The sequence below is a fragment of the Lepus europaeus genome, chromosome 8 (assembly GCF_033115175.1).
Source record: "Lepus europaeus isolate LE1 chromosome 8, mLepTim1.pri, whole genome shotgun sequence".
Lineage (NCBI taxonomy): Eukaryota > Metazoa > Chordata > Mammalia > Lagomorpha > Leporidae > Lepus > Lepus europaeus.
This window is the reverse complement of record NC_084834.1, coordinates 19,984,478-20,009,318: the sequence shown is the minus strand read 5'-3', so window position 1 is coordinate 20,009,318 and position 24,841 is coordinate 19,984,478. Positions and strand designations below refer to the sequence as shown.

At 36.7% G+C, this 24,841-nt stretch overlaps 1 protein-coding gene across 3 annotated transcripts in view; it reads left to right on the top strand.

Moving 5' to 3' along the window:
* Positions 1–24,841, top strand: part of GRIA2 (glutamate ionotropic receptor AMPA type subunit 2) — a 161,756-nt gene that overhangs the window by 91,081 nt on the left and 45,834 nt on the right. For all 3 annotated transcript variants that reach the window (XM_062199046.1, XM_062199047.1, XM_062199045.1), the window contains exons 4-6: positions 15,189–15,385; positions 19,338–19,391; positions 24,146–24,307. In XM_062199046.1, coding sequence (XP_062055030.1) covers positions 15,189–15,385; positions 19,338–19,391; positions 24,146–24,307 — 413 coding nt within the window. The remainder of the gene's footprint in view (positions 1–15,188; positions 15,386–19,337; positions 19,392–24,145; positions 24,308–24,841) is intronic.

Below are 24,841 nucleotides of genomic sequence, written 5' to 3'. Positions count from 1 at the left end.
CTTCTCGTTTAAAACACTTCAAATAGCTTCTCTTTATAATGGGGGATAAAATAGAAAAGTCTTTGTATTGCTTTAGGCCATTTAACAGCTGGTTCTTGCCTAACTGTCTAGTACATTCTGTTGTCTTACACAGTCACTACAGATAAATCTATCCCATTTGACCTCCTTTTACTTTCTCAAATTTCTGTAGTATCTCTAATTCTTACTCCTACTTGACCACTGAGTTTATATACCATTTCCTCAGGGATGTCTGTCATGGTTGTCCTCTCAAAGCAATATCTTCCTTCACAGGACTTTGTAATGAAGAATAGTGTTCATTCTGTCACTCAAGAACTGCTTATAATAGGACCTGTGTTAAGGAGCAGTGGGTTAAGTTACTACCTGTGATGCCAGCATCCTGGATGAGTGTGAGTCCAAATCCTGGCTGCCATGCCTCCCACTCAGCTCCCTGCTAATGCACCTGGGAGGGCAGTGTAAGACGGTCCAAGTACCTGTGCTCCTGCCCTCAGTGTGGAAGACCCAGATGGAGTTCCTGCCTCTCAGCTTTGTCCAGCACAGCCTAGGGCATTGCCATTTGGGGAGTGAACCACTCTTTTTGTCCCTCTGCCTTTTGAATAAATGAATTAATTATTCTCCCCTCCCTCCCTCCCTTCCTTCCTTTCTTTTCTCCTTCCTTCCTCCCTCCCTTCATTTCTTCTTTCCTTTCTTTTCTTTCTTTCTTTTTTTTTGAAAGGCATAGTGGACAGTGAGAAGAGAGAGAGAGAGAGAGAGAAAGGTCTTCTTTTTTTCTGTTGGTTCACCCTCCAATGGCTGCTGTGGGTGGCGCACCGCGCTAATCCAAAGCCAGGAGCCAGGTGCTTCTCCTGGTCTCCCATGAGGGTGCAGGGCCCAAGGACCTGGGCCATCCTCCACTGCCTTCCCGAGCCACAGCAGAGAGCTGAACTGGAAGAGGAACAACCGGGACAGAATCCAGCACCCCGACAGGGACTAGAACCCGGGGTGCGGGTGTGCAGGTGGAGGATTAGCCTAGTGAGTTGCAGCACCGGCCCTTTCTTCATTTCTTAAAACTGCTTGCTCAGGGGGCAAGCATGTAACCTAGTGAGTAAATAATGGTTGGGCACCTGCATCCCACATTGGAGTGCTAGGGTGTCTGTCCCAGCTCTGCTCCTGATTTCAGCTTCCTGCCAGATTCACCTTGGGAGGGAGCAGGCAATGGTGCAAGTATTTATGTCCCTGACACTCACATAGGAGACCCAGACCCACTCATTGCAGGCACTTGTGGAATATATATATATATATATATATATATATATATATATAAAATATACACGCACAAACATTTTTTAAAAACCTGATTATTCAGCTCCTGCTATGTTTCAGGTACTATTTTAGATGCTGAAGATAATCATTAATTTTTAAAAATTTAGGTATCTGGTTATAACAAGAAAGCCAGTGCCCAAGTTGTGCTTGAAACGCTAGTTGTACCATTCATAACTGGTGCCTAGTGTTTTACATGTTGCTAGAAACAAAGTCGATGCTCAGTAAGCAGTATTAACAAAGAAACATGTTAAACATTTGTGCTTTTAGTTTGAGATGATATTACAAGCTGGGTCTTGCTTGCTAAGTTAAAGGATCAGAAAATGTATTCTCTTTATTGTCTGACAAGGTTGAAGATGGCATCTTTGGTTCAGAAACATACCACTACCCTTGCTGTTTCTCTCTCCAGTTAAAACTGAACTCTTGAGAAAATTTAAGTAGACAACAGCTGACACAGATAGAAAACGAGAAACTCTAGTATGTGAAGTGTGATGCTCAGAGAGCCAGCTCTGGGGAATTAAAAGGTGAAGACGGATGAACTTATGTGCTTGTGAAAAGAATCTGGGGCATTTTAAAATCTTTATTAATACTCCAGAAAATTAAATGAAACTAGAGTGATGAGATAATTTCCATTTGTTAAATTATAGGAATTGATTTGAGTCGAGTGCATGTGTTGAGAGAAGAACGTTAGAGTGATAATATTAAGTAATTATATATTAAAGCAAAAGTGACCTTATGGATAGATATTCAAGGTATTATCAAGTAGCTGCTGTTGTTTTAAAGTGAACAGTATCACCCAGGCCTTTCATTTAAAATTATTTTCAGAGATAAATATGCAAGACTGTCAAGGTAATGGCAAAGGATGACCTTTGTGTAATGTTTTACTTGGCTCATGGAAATGTGATTTTTCTACCTGATTTTTTCTGAGTGGCAATTTTTTACATTTTGCCATTATTTTGCATTTAAAAATTACTCATGCATTCATCATGTGAGCATCTTTCTTTGGTTCTTCACCCATTTTCTCTCTCTTTTTTAAAAAGATTTAATTTTATTTATTCAAAAGGCAGAGTTACAGAGAAGCAGAGGCAGAGAAAGGCAGAGAGAGACAGAGAAAAATCTTCCATCCACTGGTTCACTCCCAGATGGCAGTAACAGCCAGAGCTGCGCGGATTCAAAGCCAGGAGCTAGGAGCCAGGAGCTTCTTCCTGGTCTCCCATGATGGTGCGGGGGCCCAAGGACTTGGGCCATCTTCTACTGCTTACCAAGGCCATAGCAGAGAACTGGATCAGAAGTGAATCAGCTGGGGGCTGGTACTGTGGAGCAGCGGGTTAATGCCTTGGCCTGAAGCACCGGAATCTCATACGGGCGCTGGTTGGAGACAGCTGCTCCGCTTCAGATCCAGCTCTCTGCTGTAGGGGTCAGGGAGGGCAGTGGAAGATGGCCTAAGTCCTTGGCCCCTGCACCCATGTGGGAGACCCAGAGGAAGCTCCTGGGTCCTGGCTTCGGATTGGCACAGCTCTGGCCATTGCAGCCATCTGGGGAGTGAACCAGCAGATGGAAGAACCCTCTCTCTCTCTGCCTCTCCTTCTCTTTCTGTGTAACTCTGAATCAGCTGGACTTGAACCAGTTCCCATATGGAATGCCAGCTCTGCAGATGGACAGATGGTGGCTTTACCTGTTATGCCACAGCGTTGACCCCTACCCATTTTCTCTTAATGATTCAATGACGCATCCTTACTTTAGTGTTAAGAGATTTGCAGAATGCACCTATGATTTCTTGGTCCATAGGATTCCATGGTTTCCTCTCTCAACTGAAGCATCTATATATGTCAATTTCTTTTATTTATTTATTAATTTATCTTTATTTATTTATTTTTTATTTGACAGGTGTAGTTATAGACAGTGAGAGAGAGAGAGACAGAGAGAAAGGTCTTCCGTTGGTTCACTCCCAAAATGGCTGCTACGGCCAACGCTGTGCTGATTTGAAGTCAGGAGCCAGGAGCTTCTTCCTGGTCTTCCATGTGGGTGCAGGGACCCAAACACTTGGGCCATCCTCCACTTTCCTCCCGGGCCACAGCAGAGAGCGGGACTGGAAGAGGAGCAACCGGAACTGGAACCCGGTGCCGATATGGGATGCCGGCGCAACAGGCAGAGGATTAACCAAGTGAGCCAAGGCGCTGGCCCCCTATATATGTCAATTTCAAACAATCTATTGTTTGCAGCAATCAATACCTTGATTATGTAGTTGTACATGTTCTAATAATCTTTACTTTTCTAAGAGTCTAGACATATTAATGTTATTTACAAAACAGAATCCAAGCTTGAAATGGCTCTCAACATTCTGCCCTGATCATGAAATAAATGATAAAGGCTTAAAATTGTCCCATGCTTTCCTTATCTAAGATAACAATGAAATCATTCCCATTCACTTCCACATGCTGAGCAATGAGATATTTACATCCCAGTGGTAATTGAGGGAGGATGTAGATGTTTTCTGTTCTTATATAGAAATATCTTTAATCAAATTTATGGTGGCAGGTGTGCTGAAACTGTTACCAGGTGACCTTTTAGGACTGACCCAGACTCAGGGGCAACAGCCTGGTGCTCCTTGCTGACCCAATACCTTCCCTAAATGCTGTACAATTTTACACCGTAAAGAGTAGGTAGGTATCTCAACACAGAGTAGTGAGGTTACCTATACATAAAATATTACTGCTTTATTTGGTAAGTACTTAGTAAATATGAATCAAGACTTAATTAAAATGTGTCAATAAAGAAGATAATACTTCTCTATAAAGAATAGATAGAAAAAGAACTAATTATTATCACTTTATGTTTTGATTTTAATTTCCAGCAATGTTCTTTGCCCCCTAAAGAGAAAACACTTTGATTCTAGTTGCAATAAAATGTCATGAATAGAACAAAAATACTTTCAAATCATAAATTTCTTTTCTGATATTCCTAAGAAAGCTGCTGAGGGAAATATATGTTAATCTAATCTGGCCTAGGCATGCTGCCATGGTTTAGTGATCATAAATTTTAATTTCTGTGCCTGCAAGAATGAATAAGGGCAATGAATTTTAAATGGAACAAAGGAAAATATTTTTAAGAAAAAAGACAAGGTCAGAATGAAATATACCATTTGGCAATAGTTATTTGTAATGTCACTTCCTCATGTACAAACCAAGACACTCAGATTTTGCCTATTTTTAGGCAGATGGCTTTTCTGTGTTATTTCACAATATTGTTATTATTAGATCAAGATGAAGCCATCACACATTGCTAGTTACACTTTTAAAGGATTTTAGATAGATCAACAACTTACAGGTAGGCTATACAGTTATAGCTGGTTAGTGTCAACATGCATATGAAGAACTAATGCAATTTGATATTTTAACCCAGCTATTTTTATTTTAGTCAAATATCTGAGAATTCAGTAGAGCTGAGAACTCAACTTGCAGCTTGTATAATATTCTTGAGGGTTTTTCAGAGTACTGAGAAATTTTAATACAGCTCCACAGAAGCTTCGTTATTACAGACATCTAGATTCCATTGCAATATTATTGATTTAATAAAAGGTTATCTTTTAATAAAGACTTTTTAAAGTCCCATTAGATAGCTGATTCATTTCAAGTTATCACTGTTGCAGTACTTACATTGTACAGTAGTCAAACTTTAACTAAAGGAATTTAACTTTAAAAAGAAGGAGGAGATTCAACCTTTTGTTTTTTGTAGAAATAAAATGATCCCATATTTTCAGTAAACAAAACACTTGAATAATTCTAGGGAAATTCCTATATTGGGTGCTATATTCATCATATCTAATATATCTTACATATTATTATTATTATTATTATCTAATAATATCTAAATGTTACACTTAATTTTCTAGTTCTATTAAGATATTGCACTCAAGGTAGCTACTGTTCACATCTAACTTAAAAATACACAATTTATGCTATTTTATAATTACACACATATTTCATTAAAAATGAGAAATGTTGAATATACATATAATGAATTTCTAATTATTTTAAAAATGAGAATCATATGGCACAAAGCTATCAATATGCTCAATACCATTAAAAGATATTAAAAGATTCCAAAATATTAAAATTTACTTCTCATTTTACTTATCACTTTTCCAATACTTATATATATATATATTTTTTTTTTTTTTGATAGGCAGAGTGGACAGTGAGAGAGAGAGACAGAGAGAAAGGTCTTCCTTTTGTCGTTGGTTCACCCTCCAATGGCCGCCGCGGTAACACGCTGCGGCCGGCGCACCGCGCTGATCCAAAGGCAGGAGCCAGGTGCTTCTCCTGGTCTCCCATGGGGTGCAGGGCCCAAGCACTTGGGCCATCCTCCACTGCACTCCCTGGCCACAGCAGAGAGCTGGCCTGGAAGAGGGGCAACCGGGACAGAATCCGGTGCCCCGACCGGGACTAGAACCCGGTGTGCCGGCGCCGCAAGGCGGAGGATTAGCCTAGTGAGCCGCGGCGCCAGCCCCAATACTTATATTTTTTATTAAAAACATACTGTATTTTAAATATATTTATTTCACAAAATAGTTAATTTCTATTTTTAAATGAACATCTATGTGCATCAATAGTTTCCTTTGTTCTAACTAGTCTAAAAATAATAGGTCACTCTCTGGTTTAGAAATTTAAATATCCTGGTAGATTAATAAGCATGTTGGAGTTGAATTACTACTATTTACTTATTGCTCTAAATAAACAAATATTTATATAGAACTCCCATTGTCCATACAAGTTTATATTCTGTATTGAAGGATAAGAGTATATAAAGACACTTCTGTGCTAGTTTGTGTGAAAGGGAGTGAGACATATCTCAAGCTAAGACTTTCTCCCTAAATTTGGAAACAGCATGAATTTGTATTTTGAATTTATGGTCATTGCTTACTTTTGCAGTGATTTTTATGTAAAAATGCCCTGTTAGTTTTAAAACAATCAGGCTATTGCAACACTTTTAGTTGGGAGAAAATTAAGTTGAAAGGGAGTTTAAGAGATTAGTTAGTTTTGCTGAAAAAAAAAAAAAAAGGAATCTAAGAAAGTGTATTACTAAGAACAGGGCAGCCCTGTCTTCAAACTGCAGCCAGATCACATCACAGTTTCCAGATTGTGAATTACCTCTGGCTGTCCTTAAGAAGTAATTTAATATTATTGAGTGTCTTCTGACCAAACTAAATTTATCAAGTCCACTATAACACTACTTGGGAAGCTCTGCTTCTTAATAAATCAATATAATTTTTGTTGGATTCAATAGGTTACAAAATATTAATCCTGAATTTTATAAGAATGAAGAATCTACACTAACTGTAAGTTATTTTTGACACATGAGTGAGTTTGAAAGTCAGCCATTTATTTAAATTCATTCTTATTGAATTTATCCATCATTTCCATATTCTTTGACAAGGTGAACTGCTAACACATTTTAGCTTTAATATTATCTCTTGGTGAAATCCAGTTACAAACTGTCATTTACATTTAATGTTTCTCTTGATATGAGAGTATTCAAAAAACAGAAGAGAATATCAAGGACATTTCCACTTGAAATGTTTAGTATGTGGTGAACTTCATAATTAAATGAAAATGAAATAATGTATTGCATATAATACAGGAAGCTCACGTTTCATTAATATATGATAATATGTGGACAGCATATACAGCATCACCCACAGACATAAAATGTCTTTAAGAAGATGACCAGAGAATGCTGTAAAATGATTGGAATGTGAAAAATCAGGGCCTAGAGAAAAGAAGAGGTGTAGAAATGTAGCTGTTTTCTCTCACACTTTGAGAGAAATCTACATAGACATAATAGCTGTTTGGAAGTGCATTGACAGTCATTGAGCTGCTCATGATGAACAGCTGTGTGTGTTCTGTTTCTACTGATGGTGAAAAACAGGAAGAGGACTTGAATCATAGGATAGAAGTATTAATTTGCTTATAGTGAATGGAAATCATAGGTCACCCATGATGTTTTAAGGTTTTTTTTTAATTACTTAAAAATTTAACAGAAATAAAAAAAAAACTGTGCATATTTATTTGATACAATGTGATGTTTTGCTATGTGTGTATGTTATGTAATTTCCAATCAGGATAAATATATTAATATTTTTAAGCACTGAATATGTCTTTACAGTGAAAATACCCCAAAATTTTACCTTCTAGCTTTTTTTTAAAGAGAGAAATATAGCATTAACATCATCAATTTTCACCCTGCTGTGCAATAGAAATCAGAACTTCTTATTTTTAATCTAGCTGTAATTTAGTATCTGTCAATCAAATTTTTCCAATTTTAACACTGAAAAAATGTTAAGTGGCAGGTGGTGTCTTTAAATTATCCCTTTTGTTTATTTCTTTTGTTTTAAGACCTGATAGAAGAAATTTTGCTTTTAGCATCTCTCTCTCATCTCTGTCCTTGTGATCCTAAGTTCAGAATAAGGTTTGACTTTCCATTTTAAAATAAATTATTTTCATGCTCATCATGAACTTTTTGAACAACAAAATAAAAAGAATAATATATATGAACACAGATCCCAGCTTTCTCAGTGACTAATATGCCAGCAATATTTTTATCTACAATATCTGCCTTCTCCCTGCATTATTTAGAAACAAATCCCTCATATCAAATAATCTCAGTTGTAAATGTTTCAGCATTAATTTCCAAAAGTGATTCTCATAACCAAAATAAACATTACCAACCATAATAATAATTTATTATCATAACTTATTTTCACTGTTTGTTCAAAGCAGGATACAAACAAGTTCCATGTAACACAATTGGGTAATATCTTTCTTTCCAGACTTTTAGAATACAGTTTTTTGCAGCTGACATTTTGATGATCCTAAATCTATGTTATTTATTATATTACTCTCTGCCATATAGGCCCTAGATATTGGTAGGTAGATTTAGAAGCTTGGTGGAATACAGGTTTACATTGCTGGCACAGATAATTCATAAATCTTATTGAGTATAATCATTTGGAAACACATAATCTGTGCTGCTCTCTTTTTGTGTTGTGACCAGTAGATGATTTTGGTTGCCTTTAGTCATCAATTCAGCAGATGTTACAAAATGGTGAGAAGTTCTAAAGCTGTATTTACAACATGCATTTAAAATATGTATCTCATCATATTTTAGCTGGCATCTTTCCCAAAAGAAAAGCCCCCTTTAACTTATTAGGACTCTGAGTATGATTTATATAGGGAAGTCAGGAAAATTCTTGTTTCACTTCCTTTATTTACAAGTTTTCAAAATAATTTATTAATTACTTAAAATTCACCAAAGACAGTTAAAGAGAGCAAAACATCTCTGATTCACTTCTCAAATGCCTGTAATAACCAGGCCTGGGCCAGTATCCATAGCTGAGAGCGGGGAACTCAATCAGGGTCTTGCATGTGGGTGGCAGACACCCAAACACCTAAGCTATTATCTGAAACCTCCTGCACATGAGCAAGAAGCTGGAGTTGCAAGCAGAGCTGGGAACTGAAGCCAGGCACACTGCATGAGCAATGGGTATCCCTGAATATGGTGATTTCCTAGATTTAACTGTTTTATATATTTATATCTCATGCAGTTATTATTCTAATTGATACTTAATGATCCCATTTTTATTTAGAGTTCCTCTTCAAATGGGCAGCTTGGTCCTCTGATACACTGATGGATTTAGAGAACTTCGCTTTCTGGTGTCATGAGATCTCCCAGCTTCATCATGTACATGTTTTGGTCAATGCTGAACCCATATTGGTTTCTAAAGTTTTACATCCAATGGTGGTATTTCCTAGGTCAAAATAGTGGTTAATAAAATTTAAAAGCAACATATTTCTTGTCATGCTAAATAGCTTCAAATAAAATTGTGTATCAGAATTTAAGTTAGGGTTATGTGATTCCATTAGGAGGATCCTACATATTTTAGATAAACGGCAATAATATTCTGGTTTTTTTTTTAAAGATTTATTTATTTTACTTGGAAGGCAGGATATCAGAGGGCAGAAGCAGAGTAACTGAGGTCTTCCATCCACTGGGTCACTCCCCAAATGGCCTCAATGGCCGGAGCTGAGCCTATCCAAAGCCAGGAGCCTGGGGCTTCCAGATCTCCCATGTGAGTGCAGGGTCCCAAGGACTTGGACCATCTTCCACTGATTTCGTAGGCCATAACAGAGAGCTGGATCAGAAGTGAAGTAACCAGGACTCAAATTGGCGCCCATATGGGATGCTGGCACTGCCACAGTGCCAGCCCTAACAATATTCTTTTGATAGAAATATAATAAGCTTTCTTAGAGTCAGGAAGATATAATTGAGTTCTGAAATCTTTATAAAGCCTTGATTTCTTACTGCCCATTATCTTATTAGGAGTGAATTTGCTTTGACTGTGAGAAATTATGTGAAACACAAGTTTAAGTATTATTTTGCCAAGTGCTAAACTGCAGAAACAACTTTTCAGTGAATAAAACTCGTGGCTATTGGCATGCTCAGTTCTTAACGTGAGGTAATATATAGATAATCAATAATAATATTCTATTCATATGGTACTATATGCAAAGTTACTTAAAAAGTATATAGTCTTATGCTAAAAAGTGAAATAGAAGATGGCGGAATAGGAAGGGAGCACACTGATAGTCCGGGAAGAGACAGGTTAATAAAAGTGGAGATACTGCAGGTTCAAGGAAGAGTAGGGGAAGAAACAGCAGAGGAAACTCTTCAGGAACTAGTGATTCACAGTGGACCTGTGTGGAGAGCGTGGGAGCCCACAATTCGGGACACCAGCGGTAGAATCAACACACCAGCACTGGAACGCGAGGTGAGCCGAACCTCAATAGCCTGAGACACCAGCAGGCAAGCGCAAAGAGGAGACTAGAGGGAACGAGCCTTGAAACCCCGTGGGGAAAAGTTCACCTGGCTAACTAGAAGAGAGAGGAAAAAAAAAGTAACCAATACGGACACGAGTTTCTCTCTCTCCGCTTACCTCTCAAAGGCAAGCAAGACAAAGAGCAGGCGCCATTTTGGACATACGTCATAAGTGGGGCGACCTCAGGTCTGCACCAGCCATCAGCCAAGCAGAAAAAACTAACTCTGGGGGGAAGAGGGGTGAAATAACAGGCGATTAGGACCAAGTGAATGTGTGGTGCTAATGAACTGAGACTGTGAAAAAAGAGATGGTGGGGGAGAGAACTCACAGAATTCACGAGAGTACTCTCCAGAGACGCTACAACTCAGTAACCTTAGCAACCCAGTGGGAGACTGCAGGAGAATTTGAGCCCACACTGAGGGCAGCACAGATTCCCTGTGTGGTCCTTGGGAAAGAGCTTCCGATCGCTGGCTCCTGTGGGTATATTATTCACCTGCTAACGACCTCCAATTCTGCTCAGCTGTGCAGAATTACTTCCCTTTTGAATCAAAAAAAGAAAGAAAGAGAGATTTACCATGCCTAATCTGGGAGTGTCACCTTTGGCACACCCTTAACCCTGAGGAACCAAACAGAGCTCTCAGGCCACACCCATTTCAAGCCTCTAAGGCTCCATCAAAAGCAGACAGTCCAATTAATACAGTCATAGTATAACAAGAAAAAACACCACAGTGAGGGAAGGAGAATCCAAAGAATATCTCTACAATGCCAAGCAACAAACGCAAAAACCGAGAAAATAAGAACAAGGATGACAGTATGACACCCCCAAATGAACAAGACACCCCCAAGCCAAGATTAGGAAGATGATGAGATGGAAGAAATGCAAGATATGGGTTTCAAAAAATTTATGATAAGAACAATTAGAAGTGTTCAAAAACAAATGCTTGAGCTACAGAATTCCTTACTGGACAGGATAGAAAATCTCCTTTGAGAAAATGAAATCTTAAGGAGGAATCAAAATGAAATGCAGAAACTAGTAGAATAGGAAAGTGTGATAGTGAAGAGAAATCAAAATGAAATGAAGAACTCAATAGATCAAATGACAAACACACTAGAGAGCCTTAAAAACAGAGTCAGCGAAACAGAAGAGAGAATATCGGACTTAGAAGACAGAGCACAGGAAAGTATACAGTCAAACCAAAGAAAAGAAGAGGAAATTAGAAATCTAAAAAATATTGTTGGGAATCTACAGGATACTATTGAAAAACCTAACATTCGGGTTCTAGGAGTTCCTGAAGGCATGGAGAGGGAGAAAGGATTAGAAGGCCTTTTTAGTGAGATACTTGCAGAGAAATTCCCGGGTTTGGAGAAGGACAGAGACATCCTAGTACAGGAAGCTCATAGAACCCCTAGTAAACATGATCAAAAGAGATCCTCACCATGGCACGTCGTAATCAAACTCACCACAGTGAAACATATTGAAAAGATTCTAAAAGGTGCAAGAGAGAAACGTCAGATTACTCTCAGAGGATCTCCAATTAGATTCACAGCTGACTTCTCATCAGAAACCCTACAAGCTAGAAGGTAATGGCGAGACATAGCCCAGGTACTAAGAGAGAAAAACTGCCAGCCCAGAATATTATATCCTGAAAAGCTCTCATTTGTGAATGAAGGTGAAATAAAGACCTTTCACAGCAAACAGAAATTTGTCGCCACTCGTCCAGCCCTGCAAAAGATGCTTAAAGATGTGTTATACACAGAAACACAGAAACACGGTCACCAATATGAAAGAAGGTAAAGGAAGGAAACCTCACAGCAAAAGATCACAGGAAGCTCAAAGTATATATTAGAAAATATCTTTGGCAAATGGCAAGGCAAAGTTACTACTTATCAATAGTCACATTGAACATTAATGGCCTGAACTGTCCATTTAAATGACACAGATTGGCTGATTGGGTTAAGGAACAAAACCCATCTATTTGCTGTTTACAAGAAACACATCTTTCCAACAAAGATGCATACAGACTGAAAGTGAAAGGCTGGAAAAAGATATACCATGCCAACAGAAATGAAAAGAGCTCAGGCTAAAATTTGTGTTACCTTATTTAAAATGTTATCCTAATTGTGTTACTAGACATGATAGTTATCTTAATGAGAAAGCCCCAGAGACCTAAAGGGTCAAATACTTGTAAAATCCTACAGGTGCTTTCAAAAATACTGTGAAGTAAGCAAGTGCCTCTTGTTGGTTGATGAGTTTATCATTTTAAACATGGCAACTTAAAGTCTTTTGTCATCCACAGTTATGTATAATTTGCTGCTCATAAAACTAAAGCGTTGTTGGTTCTGTGTTTAGCTGTCCTCCTATAGGTTCCTATGGACTTTTTCCAGCCATTTTTATTGTATTCAGTACTTTGGGATGGCTCTGTAAACAGATGAAGCCAATAATGTATTAACAGTACCAACTGAGAGAAAGTATGGTTAACTGCTTTAACAAAAACCAGGAGGAAAAGAAAGCTAGGCATCAGAAGCAATGGGTGGTAGGCCTATTAATGGCTGTTCTGTACAGTGATCTGCCCTCAACGAGACCCAACAGGCCAGTCCACTGCAGTGGCTTTCAATGTGGTAAGCCTGGGTTTCAGCAGAAGTCAACTTGTGAAGAGCCCTGGCAGCTGTGCCAAGGGTTGGATCAGTGGAAATGGACCTGCCCTGGAGTCGAAGGATGCCCAGGTCAGAGCCACAGATCTTATTGGCTCTAAGCTGAAAAGCCCTTCACTCAGCCCAGCTTCGAAAATGACCACCGCAGCTGAGGGGACACCAAGTAGGGTCAGCAACATTGCAGGCAGAACTACAAATTTCTTCTTAGAGATGCCACCTGCCTTTACCTGGCCAGCTCTCCTCCCAGGCCAGCTAAGTAATGAAAGTCAACAGAGTGCCTTGCACTAGGAAGTTCACACCTCCCTTAGGATGCCCCCGTGTGAAGAGATAGATAGGTCTGGGCCTCTTAACTTACAAGGCCTAAAGCCCAACAGATTATTCTCAAGTCCCTTCTGTCAGGTTCTATTTGCCTCTGAATCAGAAAACTTAATTGTAGCTTAGACAGCACCTTTCTTAGCTCCTCTAATAATGACTGTTCTTTGTTCTAGACCCTGTCTAGTGCACTTGGGCCTCATTTCTTTTTAATCATAACCTCTACTCTACCACCAATGGCTCTACTCCCAACCCGTATGTACTGATGGTCCTCTTCCCCACTTAATGCTGTATTATTATTATTCAAAATTTCTCTACAGACAAACCCCTCTACCTACAAAAGATGAGTGACTTTTCTCTCAGTCTTGGCTGGAATCAGCTTTCCGGTCTGTTGGGTGTTCCCCAATTAAAAAAAAAAAAGGAGGAGGTTCCTTTCTCTGAAGGGAGGAGAGAACTTCCACTTTGACTATGACCTTGTCTAAATATGATCAGAGTCGGCGAACTCGGAAGGCTTCCATAGCCTTGGCAACTCATGACAGGAGCCTAGGGTGGTTACTGGCGCCATAAACTGGAGTGTCAATTTGTTGGGTCAACAACAGGAGTCACTGTGCACTTGCTCCTCATGTGGGATCTCTGTCCTTAATGTGCTATACATTGTGATGTAATCAATTACTCAAACAGTATGTGTCACTTTGTGTTTTTGTGTGGGTGCAAACTGTTGAAATCTTTACTTAATATATACTAAATTGATCTTCTGTATATAAAGAGAATTGAAAATGAATCTTGATGTGAATGGGAGGGGAGAGGGAGGAGGAGAGGGGAGGGTTGCAGGTGGGAGGGAAGTTTGTGTGTGGGGGAAGCCATTGTAATCCATAAGCTGTACTTTGGAAATTTATATTCATTAAATAAAAGTTAAAAAAAGTGAAATAAATTTGTGGTAGAGTGCTAATGAAATACAGTTAATAGCAGAACACATTATTCTCTATGAGATCAGTAACAATAACAAAAAAGACTGCAAATGAGAAAAAGGGGCCAGCACTGTGGCATAGTGTGTTAAACTGCTTCCTGCAATGCTGGCATCCCATATGGATGTGTGCCAGCTGCTCTACTTCTGATCCAGCTCCTTGCCTATGGCTTGGGAAAAGCAGCAAAAGATGGATCAAGTATATGGGTCCCTGCCACCCATGTGGAAGACCTGGAAAAAGTGTCTGGCTACAGATTTTGGCTTGGCCCAGCCCTGGCCATTGCAGCCATATAAATGGAAGAGTTTCTCTCTTTCCGTCTCCCTCTCCCTCTCCATCTTTATCTCTATCTCTGTCTCTGTCTTTCCCTCTCACTGTAACTCTACCTTTTTAATAAATAAATAAATCTTTAAAAAGTAAAATAAGAGAAACAAGCTATACTAATGACTAGAAAACAAAAGGAGGAAATACCCTGCCTCATAGATTATTAATTCTTAGACTCACAGACTTACAATGATAATTTTCATGAAAAATACGTTCTTCTTCAGAATAGTGCTGTCAGATGACAGGTCACCATAGTCGTCTAAACAATTGTTTCCCTTCTATATGAGAAAGGAATACACGTGGTTTCACTTAAATCACAGGTATTATAGATACTACACCTTAGTAACATCCAAACAAGACAACTGAGAGAGTTGAAAGAAAGGGATATTATTTTTCCCTGAAACAATGTTTCCTTTGCTCAGAACAATAGCATTAATGTGAAGACTTTTGGAAACGAAATGCACATAAGTAGATGTTGATAAAGATCATAGCTGCAACTTCCTTGGATTCATCAACATTTCTTTAAATATTTTAGGCATTTAAGCTTTTTGTAGTTATTATTCTATTTAATATTTAAATGGTTCTATCTTAATTTAAAAGAGAGCCTCTTCAAATTAGATGCTGTGTCATTTCACACAACACTGATGCACAGATCAGTCTCAAAGATCTGTGAACCAGCAATTCTCACAACAGAATCCTGAGTTACAAAGCATCTTTATCAGTCACCGCTTTATTTGCCTTCCTAGGGTTATCAACTCTGCAAGCTGTGCTGGATTCTGCTGCTGAGAAGAAATGGCAAGTGACTGCTATCAATGTGGGAAACATTAACAATGACAAGAAAGATGAGACCTACCGATCGCTTTTTCAAGATCTAGAGTTAAAAAAAGAACGGCGTGTAATCCTGGACTGTGAACGGGATAAAGTAAACGACATTGTGGACCAGGTCTGCTAGTCTCTGTTTCCTAATGGCACCAAATATAGAATATGCATGCACTGTCAGCGTTTGCCACGAGCGTTTGTGCAAGGTGCTTGAACAGCAGTTTTTATTTTATGATTTGTGTAGGATGCAGCAAAGATCATCAATTAAATCATTTCTGGCTTCATTTAGCAATAGCAGATGTTGTCAATAATGCTGACACATCATCTTGATCAATCAATACATTCAATGTATAATTCTTTGCATGTATATTGAATATTTTTATATGACAAATATCACCTTTGGCATTTTGAATTAGAAATTTTAAATTGAATTCTGTTGAACTTTATAAAGATACAGAAATAGACATGCATTAAGTCAAAATAAAGTATGGGTTCTCAAAGTGAATAATTCATAGACTTTTTGAGATACATGGATTTTTTTCAAGCATTAGAGTTCAGTATCATGCAGTGAGCCAAATTATTGTCTAAATGCATCTGTGTCTCCAGAAAGAGCATGTATTTACTTTTGCCAAGTAGATTTTTTTTTCTATTAGGGGCTTTTTTTTTTTTTTGTTACTATGAAAACTCATTAATCTCTGAAATTAAAACATGTGGGAAAGACATTTTCAGACTATGTTCACAATTTGAAAATAAACTAGATGTGTGTATTTGGACTATCAGTGACAATAACACAGTAACAGAAACAAGGATTTTTTTTTTTTTAACTATGCTTTGCATACTACATCACTTTAGGGTAAGATCTTTCTGGATAGAACAAGTAGGCAGTTATACACAAAGGATAAAAATAAAATCCATAATATGTAACAGGCAGCATTTAAGTGACCAGGGATGGTAGAACGCAGCATCATGATTTACTCAGTGAGGTCCCCTTCACTGAGGTCCACATCTTTTCCTAGCTGAGAGATACACATCTCTGCATATACGTGTATTAGGTCAATGGTGCTAGCTCTTTGTAATATCATAGTCGGAAGAAAAATAAGTACACAGTAGCGAATGAATTTCTTGGTCTTACTAGACTTTAACTGAAAAAATGGATTCATTAATTTGTGTAATATAAAATATTCTGCAAGCATGAATGCTTATGAAGTCCTAATTGATATGTAGTATGTGCCCTAAAACATGAAAAATGGATCTCTCATGAAACATCAAATAACTGAATAGAGAAAACTTGTTATGAGGAAGAACTAAATGTCACATGCCAGAGAAATGAACAATATCAATGAAAAATCTTGATTCCAGTATCAGGAGAAGGATTTAGGATTGTTTTTAACCTGCAGGCCTCTTGTTCTAATGTTAGCCTCAGAAAATTGACTTGAGTCCCAGTTAAAGCTGAATTTTAATAATCATTCGTCTTTGGTTTAAAAATTTAAGTACTCCTGAGTCATCCTAATAAACCTTGCTGAAAACCTATCAAAACACATGCACACCTACAACTATTTCTAAAAGTAGAAATTACAAAAGAAACAAGGAACATATGGAAAATAATGTTTCAAACAAATCTATAATCATGGTTACATAAATGTCCGTATGAGCATACATTAAAAATGCAAAGTATTTTGTATTTATACATCGGAGGCATTCTCAAGTATATTAAATGAGCACATGCAATGGTAATGTATATTTCAACAAATATTCACTGAGGACATGCTATGTAACTGAAATGTGGGATGCAAACAGCGCTGAGAGTTGTCTGAACACAGGAACTCATTGATTAATAGGGAAGAAAAAAATATGTTCACTTGATTTCATAATATTATAAGTTACAATACAGAGTGGTCTAGCAAGGAAAAGCAGTTTTGTAAAGGGAAAGGGATTATCTGCAAAAGATTCACAAAAAATGGAATCATCCATTTGTTTCTTAATAAACATTCCCCAAGCGTCTAATGTTTGTGCGAGAGTGACTGAAGTACATCTAAGAAAATGATATTAAACCCAACAGCAAGACCCCATTAAGATGACAATAAATTATGTGTTCACAGAAATTAGTACATAATTATAATATTAGGACATACTATGAATGAAAAGAACAGTTTATTATGAGAGAGATTATAGAAAGAAATAATTTAGCTTGAGATATTTTCATGAAATACACTTTGTTAAGCAAAAAGTGGGGATAAAGTACATTCTAGGAAAACAACATTGTATTCAGTTATTAATTCAAATAATAGTTACAGGAGAATGGCGTTGTGGAAAATTTTTTTATTTTCACAGGGTCTGAAGTTAGCATAGTATTAAAGTATATTAGACTATAGGCATTTATCTTTATTATCTGATAAAGTTTGGAGATACTTATTTCTAGCTTCAGTTAGATTGGTAAAGGATTTAGCTGTCAGAAACATTTATAAATTAATATAGACTTTTCCACTATTAGTACATTATTAATTCTTATTATAAGGCAAAAATAAGGTGGTTGGTATGGTTGATGCTCACTTAGGGTTGATGGAGGGCTAGTGAATTTTCATGTCCTCTTTTCTCTCAGTGAACAATAAGATCAAGGGGTGAATATTGATATCACCACTTATTTTTTTTAATTCCCAGAAAAAAAGTTATGAGTGATTTACAAAGTAGGCTCTACACTAAGTAGAGCATAGCAGATGTCAGTGGGAAATACGAGGAACATAATCATCTCAATTCAGCTGAGGATAATTTATATATTTTTCTTTCAGAAGGACGTCTTTTCTTCAGAATTCTCACTTCAACACTGGAGGTTGTTTCTTTGAAAAGGCAATTGAGCTGTGTTATGTAAAAATATGTTAGAAAACACTGTAATCTCTAACTTCTTTAAAACAGCCACCACTTAATGTGAAAGTGGCACACGATAGAATCAGTCCTAGGATGTTGTCCTTGGTCCTTAATTGTATACGTTGTGGCCTGCCGGTGATGAGGGAAAGTCAGGAGGGAGCCATTAGGCTGAGAATCAACATGCTTAAAGAGTTAATATAACAAAGAACATGGATGGTGGAAAGCATGGAACCAGAATATGCAGTCCTGAGGTGATGGCAAGAAACCTTTTTATGTCCATACCCGTAGGAGGGCCAATGTGACATGACCATAAGGAATGGCAGAGGCCTTGGACTTGAGCCATGGTAGACTTTTCCCTATTTGCTGAAAGCAGTGGGAAGCCACCAAGACTGTTCAATCAGGGAAGTGAGCTGATGGTTTGAATTTTTGTCTATATCTGGGCATTTCATGCTCTTTGCTGTGTGAATATTTTCATAAAATAGAAATTACATTTGCATATCTATGTACCAGGTCTACAGCATGTCATTTAACCTATTTCTACTCTTTTCATAACTGATATAGTTCACTGAAAAGTAAAATAGATTCAATAATGTCCAACACTGTTGTGTGCTTTAGCAAGATGTCCACTTCTTCCAATATGTGCTTATCTCATCATTCATTTCTGAAAGATTTATGGTGAAAAATTAGTTTCTCTGACAGTTTGCTGTACAGTGCAAAAAATAATGTCAGCTTAAACTAAACTATAAGCACTTTTAGATCTCCATGATAGGAATGCTATTTTACATATTGAAGTAAAAATTACTTTATTTACTTATTATCCTTCTTGAATTTATGTAGTACTAAAACTCTATGTGTTGTATCTTTGAAAACAGATTTAGAGCATAAAATCTCAGATGTTTGTTTCAGCTATGTAATTGTGTTATTAAAAAGGCAAACAGTTTTTGTGGGGATAAAATTTGGGCTTATTATGGATTAACTATATTTTGGTTTTATGTTTCTTAACATTTTCACTACTAACAAAATGAAGCAATTATTTCAGTTTAGTTATTCCTCTAGATTTTATAATTATATTTTTATTAAAAATGACTTATTGTGGAAAGTCCAAAAAGATTGTAGATAAAATTCATTTTTTTTCTGAATCAGACTATAATACCAATAAATTTAGATTTAAATTGTTTACATTTATTAAATAATTGTCTCTCTACCTTTTTTAGGTTATTACCATTGGAAAACATGTTAAAGGGTACCACTACATCATTGCAAATCTGGTAGGTGAACTATTGGTATTTATTCTTTTACTAGATATATTTTTATTATGAAAAAATAATTTTCAGTGGTTGGTTTACCAGTATTACTTTTGTAGTTCATTTTGTTTGTATTTGATAGATTAGAAGTGGCAATATTTTTCTTAACTTGTCCAATCAGATTCCTGTTATTATGAATAGTATAAGCATTATTAGAGTAATACTTATAAAGCTTTATAAAAAGCCTTAGAAAGTGTATTTTAACAGAAGAGAAATCTTTAAAAATATATAAATTTACTTGTCCAAAGGTTCCCTTAATTCTGTTACTGTGTTTTATAAAGTTTACCCTGTGCACATTGCTTTACAGTGCTTGATTTATACAATATCTGACATAAATGCACATTGTCAGACTATATTTTAGTGCAAAACTGAACCTGGGAATATCAAGAATATTGAATGATATTATTTATTTCTAATTTCCTACTTACATGTAAGCAACACAATGAAAATTTAATTCCTGTAGTTGATCACTTTTTCACTGCATGCCTGTCAACCTCAAATTACGCTGAAACAACACAGTGGTCAATTGCATTTCCCTCTCAAGTATAATCAGGATCATTTTAGAACATCAGTTGGTATTTCTTTGTTCAAAATAGTTTTTAGATTAGCAAGATAGATTTACGCCCCTATACTTGCAAAGATTTATATTCTTTAAATAAGTGTGATCCTATGTAATTAACTCCCCCTCAACTCTCAGCACACAACCCAGGAGCAAAGAATGCAGAGAGGAAGACAGGTACCATTTAAGAGCTTGTTCTGAACAACAAATTAGGACTGACTCTATGTTCATATCTATAAGGATATAGATTTATTTCATGTTTTCTGTAGTATCAGATTGTCACATCAGAAGGCATGCTATTGGGAGAAGTTGGTTGTTCAAGATGAAATTTCTGTTTCAGAATGAAATGTTTAACAACTATAAAACTTGTCTAGGAACTTTCCCTTAGAATGTCTGAGGTACATCCTAAAGGATTCCCAGTGGAAAAGCAAGAGTTAAATTAGATGAATCTCTATATTCCTTCTCACCAGAAGCACATTTGGTACAGGGAACAGCACAGACAGGCAGTCCCCTGTGTGATCTGTGCCATTTGATAAACAACACACAGCCACATCGAAAGCTGTGATCTTTAAAAATGTACAGATGGAGAAGGTTATATTGGGACATTTTGAAATAGTGACAGAAGGTGGCTCATCAATTTGAGAATTGATGTCTGACACAATGGAAAGGGAATGAAGTATTTGACCAAGGGAAAAACAAAAGCAAACAAAAAACACAAATTGATGTTGCTGTCATGTTTCTAGGGAGACATCCACCTAATGTTTGTTCTGAGCTAAGTTCTGGTTTCCTTTCTCTGAATACTTGGTTTCCTTACCATATGGACCCACTATTGAGTCAATGAGTTGAAAGTCTGGGTAGTGTTTCAATTTTTGGAAATTTAAAAAGCACTTGGAAATTCAGTGACAATTAAAATTGAAGAATGTCACTCAAAGTTGAAAGACTTCATCTTCTAAACACGTCAGTGATAATATATTCTTTTCTCTTGTCTAATGAATGTTAGAGTAGGAGGTTATCAAAGATTAAAAAAAATCCTCAGAAATTACTGATGAATATCTTTGGGAATTGCTGAATGTTTGATTAGGTTGTGATTAGCTTCCCAATACATCATTGAAAAGAATAGCTAATACCTAAAATGTTGAAGATGTGATCATAAGGGATACAGTTCTCTTGTCTTCAACCCTACTAATCTCATACACTTAATTATTTATAAAGCAGTGGTTCCACAGTGAGGGTGAATGTGTCTACATGTCAGGATTTCAGATTCCCATAGGTTATTAATGGAAACTTAACTTCTCATTTAAATCTTTGCATGTAAACCACTGCCGGTAGTCATGTCCGTTTTTAAGTTAGAGTTGCTGCCATCTGTAATATTATTCCATGGCCTCCTGCTGAAACTTATTCCCTCATTTTCCCCCTTTCCTCTTCATATGCTTCTTGTAAATTGAACAGTTTTAGAGCAAAAACAAGGCAAGTTAGAGAAACGCAGATCCTCAGTGAAGCCGGCTTAAAACCTTATTCAAGGTTTCATTTGAATCAGTCGTTTGAAGTAAAACCATGGTAAAATAATAGTTAAACAATAAAGATTGTATAGAACCTTAGAGAAAGAGAAAATAAGAAAGGACACATCAATAGGTGTAAGGAGTCAGAAAATTCTTTCCAGGACTCACAGCAGATGCGGAATGAACCCTTGCCATAGCTCACAGAAAGATGCTCTGCCTAGAAGTACATGCACGGTGGGACGGAGGAAGGGCACAAGTTTGTCCATTGTGTGCAGCTCCTGGGAGATTCCACCTTAGAAGAACCAGAAACCACATACTTATGTAGGGGATTAGAGGAGTCTGAAGAAATTGAACAGCTCAGAGAAAGACTTCAGATACAGACAAAAAGAACTGCTGCCCACTCCACCTGACCACCTACCATATAGTGAAATGTATACTTTAATTGTCCTTGTCCATGCACATAGAAATTAAAAAATGTTTTAATGTCTTACTCTTCAATGCTCAAGCATACATATCTGGGCATTTGATAAAACTCTGTCATGAAGGAAGCAAAAAGTTAACTTCTTCTGTTGCCTAAAACCACAAGTTAAAGTACACAGATCTGCTGATAAGGCTCAGAAACTCTTTCAAATTATAAGACAAAATGACAATATAAATTAGGGAGAAATAAAATTTGTAAGATACTTTGGCATTTAATCTAAGAGTTATATTATCTTTGAATAGGCATTCCATAAAAAGAGGGTGTGAAAAGAATGACAAATAATGTTAAAGAATCACTTGGAAAATCTTCCAGAATTGAATGACACAAACGTGGTCCTTGAATACATATAATAATGAAAGAAAAAAAGTTATTTAGCGAAAACATCTTCACGTAATGTGAGAGATAAAGGTTTTTTTTTTTTTTTTTTTTTTTTTTTTTTTTTTTTGTTTCTGGAGCTGCTGGGAGAGTGGATAGGGGTGAGAGATAGGTCAGATACCAAAATATTAGAAGTTATAAATTTTAAAAGAAGATTGAATGGGAAAAAATCGATAGGATGATAGCTTCAGATTATGTGATTCCAAATTCAAAATTTTATGCCACCTAAAATGCTAATTAAGTTTCAACATAAATCATAATTTTTTTTTCAGGTATGCAGTGTCTCAAAAAAATGCTCCTTCAATATATCTCAGTAAAATATTGGGCGGCTGTAACAGAAGAAAAGAATAAAGCAAGAAAGCAATGTGAGCAAGGGAATAGGGAATTTAATTCAGAAAATGGTAAAGGGTCAGGATAAGGGAACGCTGTAGAGCAGAATGAAAGAGGAATTGATTCAGCATTGTGAAAGAGGGCGCCTAGAAATTAAATATTTAGGAAAGACACTGAAATAGGTGACTTGGAATATTTGAGCATTTGGAAGAAAATAAGCATAAGGCATATAGAGGCATATAGCAATAAAGACATGAGGCATTGATTAGCTCTGATGAAATGTTGTTCCAGAAAAAAATGAAGTCCTAGTACATTCATTGGCATTGCTATGAATGACAGAGTTATAAATATTTAGACTAAATATTGATTAAAATGAGTGAAGAAGATAAATGGTTTGGTCATAGAAGTGAGTTACATACTTATCTGGCATAAAGAAAAGTTCAATAAAAATATCTAAAGTTAAATAAATAAGAAAGAGCAATGAAAGTGTGTCATTAGAAATACACAGGTAAATAAGTGAAAAAAAAACACAAGGAGATAGAAATTTAATGTTTTAAAGAATTTAAGCGGACTATGAGTGGAGTAGTGCAGATAATTTAGATTTTTGACATGTACCTTTTTGCACTATTTACATTATTTTCATTAAAATGAAAAATAGAATTATTAGCTAACAATAAAAAGCCACAATGGTTACTCTTCCCCAGATAGGTAATGTGATAAAGTGTTTTTAATATCAACATCAAAAAAGAGGTTCTTTTGTATTTCGGGAGTGAGGATCCATATTTGTTTAGGATACTTCTAAATCTTATGCACAATAATAAAAATCAGTATATAACAGGAAGCTCTTTATAATGTGACATGTTCAAATTATGATTTTGTTTTTAAGAGAACTGTCAAACTGAGATAAAATTAATGACAGCCCAATTTTGAAATCAGTGGAAATAACATATGATAGTTGTAGTGGTGACTCCAAGAGAAACATTTTTTCAGTTTAATATATCTATAGGATTAGTTTCAGGCTTAGTGTGAAATTACTTAATTGAAATATGACTGTAATCTGTACTTCCCTAAGTGGAGGAAGCATTTAAGCTGAAATTACTGGTTTACTCTGCTGTAGCTCCTGGAGAACTAGTTTTATATTGCATACCTATAACCACCATGTGCTGTGCAGTGGTGGATTGAATAAATACAATCCAGTTCTTTTCCATGGGAAATTTCTTAAGAAAACGGAAAACATGTAAGTACAACCATGAGTGTTTCTGAGATAACGTGTATCAGTTAAGGACCTGCTATGCTGCCAGCACAGCCTTAGGTGCTGGTGAAGAAATTCCTTCAGGAACCCTTCCTGGAAGCTTCTAATCTGTCATGTGTTCTTTGCATTATGTAAAATCATAATATAGAGTGTTTGTTGGCAAATGGTAAGTTGTAGGAGTTTCCCGAATAGGAAGCATGACATAATGTGTTTTATGTCTAGGGCTTTACTGATGGAGATCTATTAAAAATTCAGTTCGGAGGTGCAAACGTGTCTGGATTTCAGATAGTGGATTATGATGATTCCTTGGTATCTAAATTTATAGAAAGATGGTCAACACTGGAAGAAAAAGAATATCCTGGAGCACACACGACTACAATTAAGGTTTGTTTTGTTTCTTTTGTTTGATGCAAGGGAAGACAGAGCCTAAAATAGAGGGTGGAGGAGAAAGTGACAAAGACAACAGAAAGCACAATTGAAAATGTGACAAACACAGACTAAATATATTTTTCAGATTTGGATTAACACTGTCAGAGCTTTACTGTATCGTCCTCACTGTTCCACTTCCTTACATGTATAGTCATTTGTTGATTTGGCTTTTTTTATATTTGGTGAATCTGAACCAGGCTTTCTGATGGCAAACAAATAGAATCTTCTTTCTGCTCACAGATTAGTGGAGGGAAGGTAGCCTTTCAGAAGAACGCCAGGAAGCAGGGTAACAATGAGCACAGAGACGTGCTGGCAAGGCGCTCTCAAGTCACCTGCTCGGGGAAGGCCTGTCTGGGTGATTTTTAAGCTGAGGCCTAAAGACTCAGGAGAAGACTGCCTGCTGCTTGGAAATTGTATTTATAAGTAAATTGAAGAACAATGGAAATCAGTCTATTCCTAATCTTAAAAATCTCACTTGTAGACAAGTCA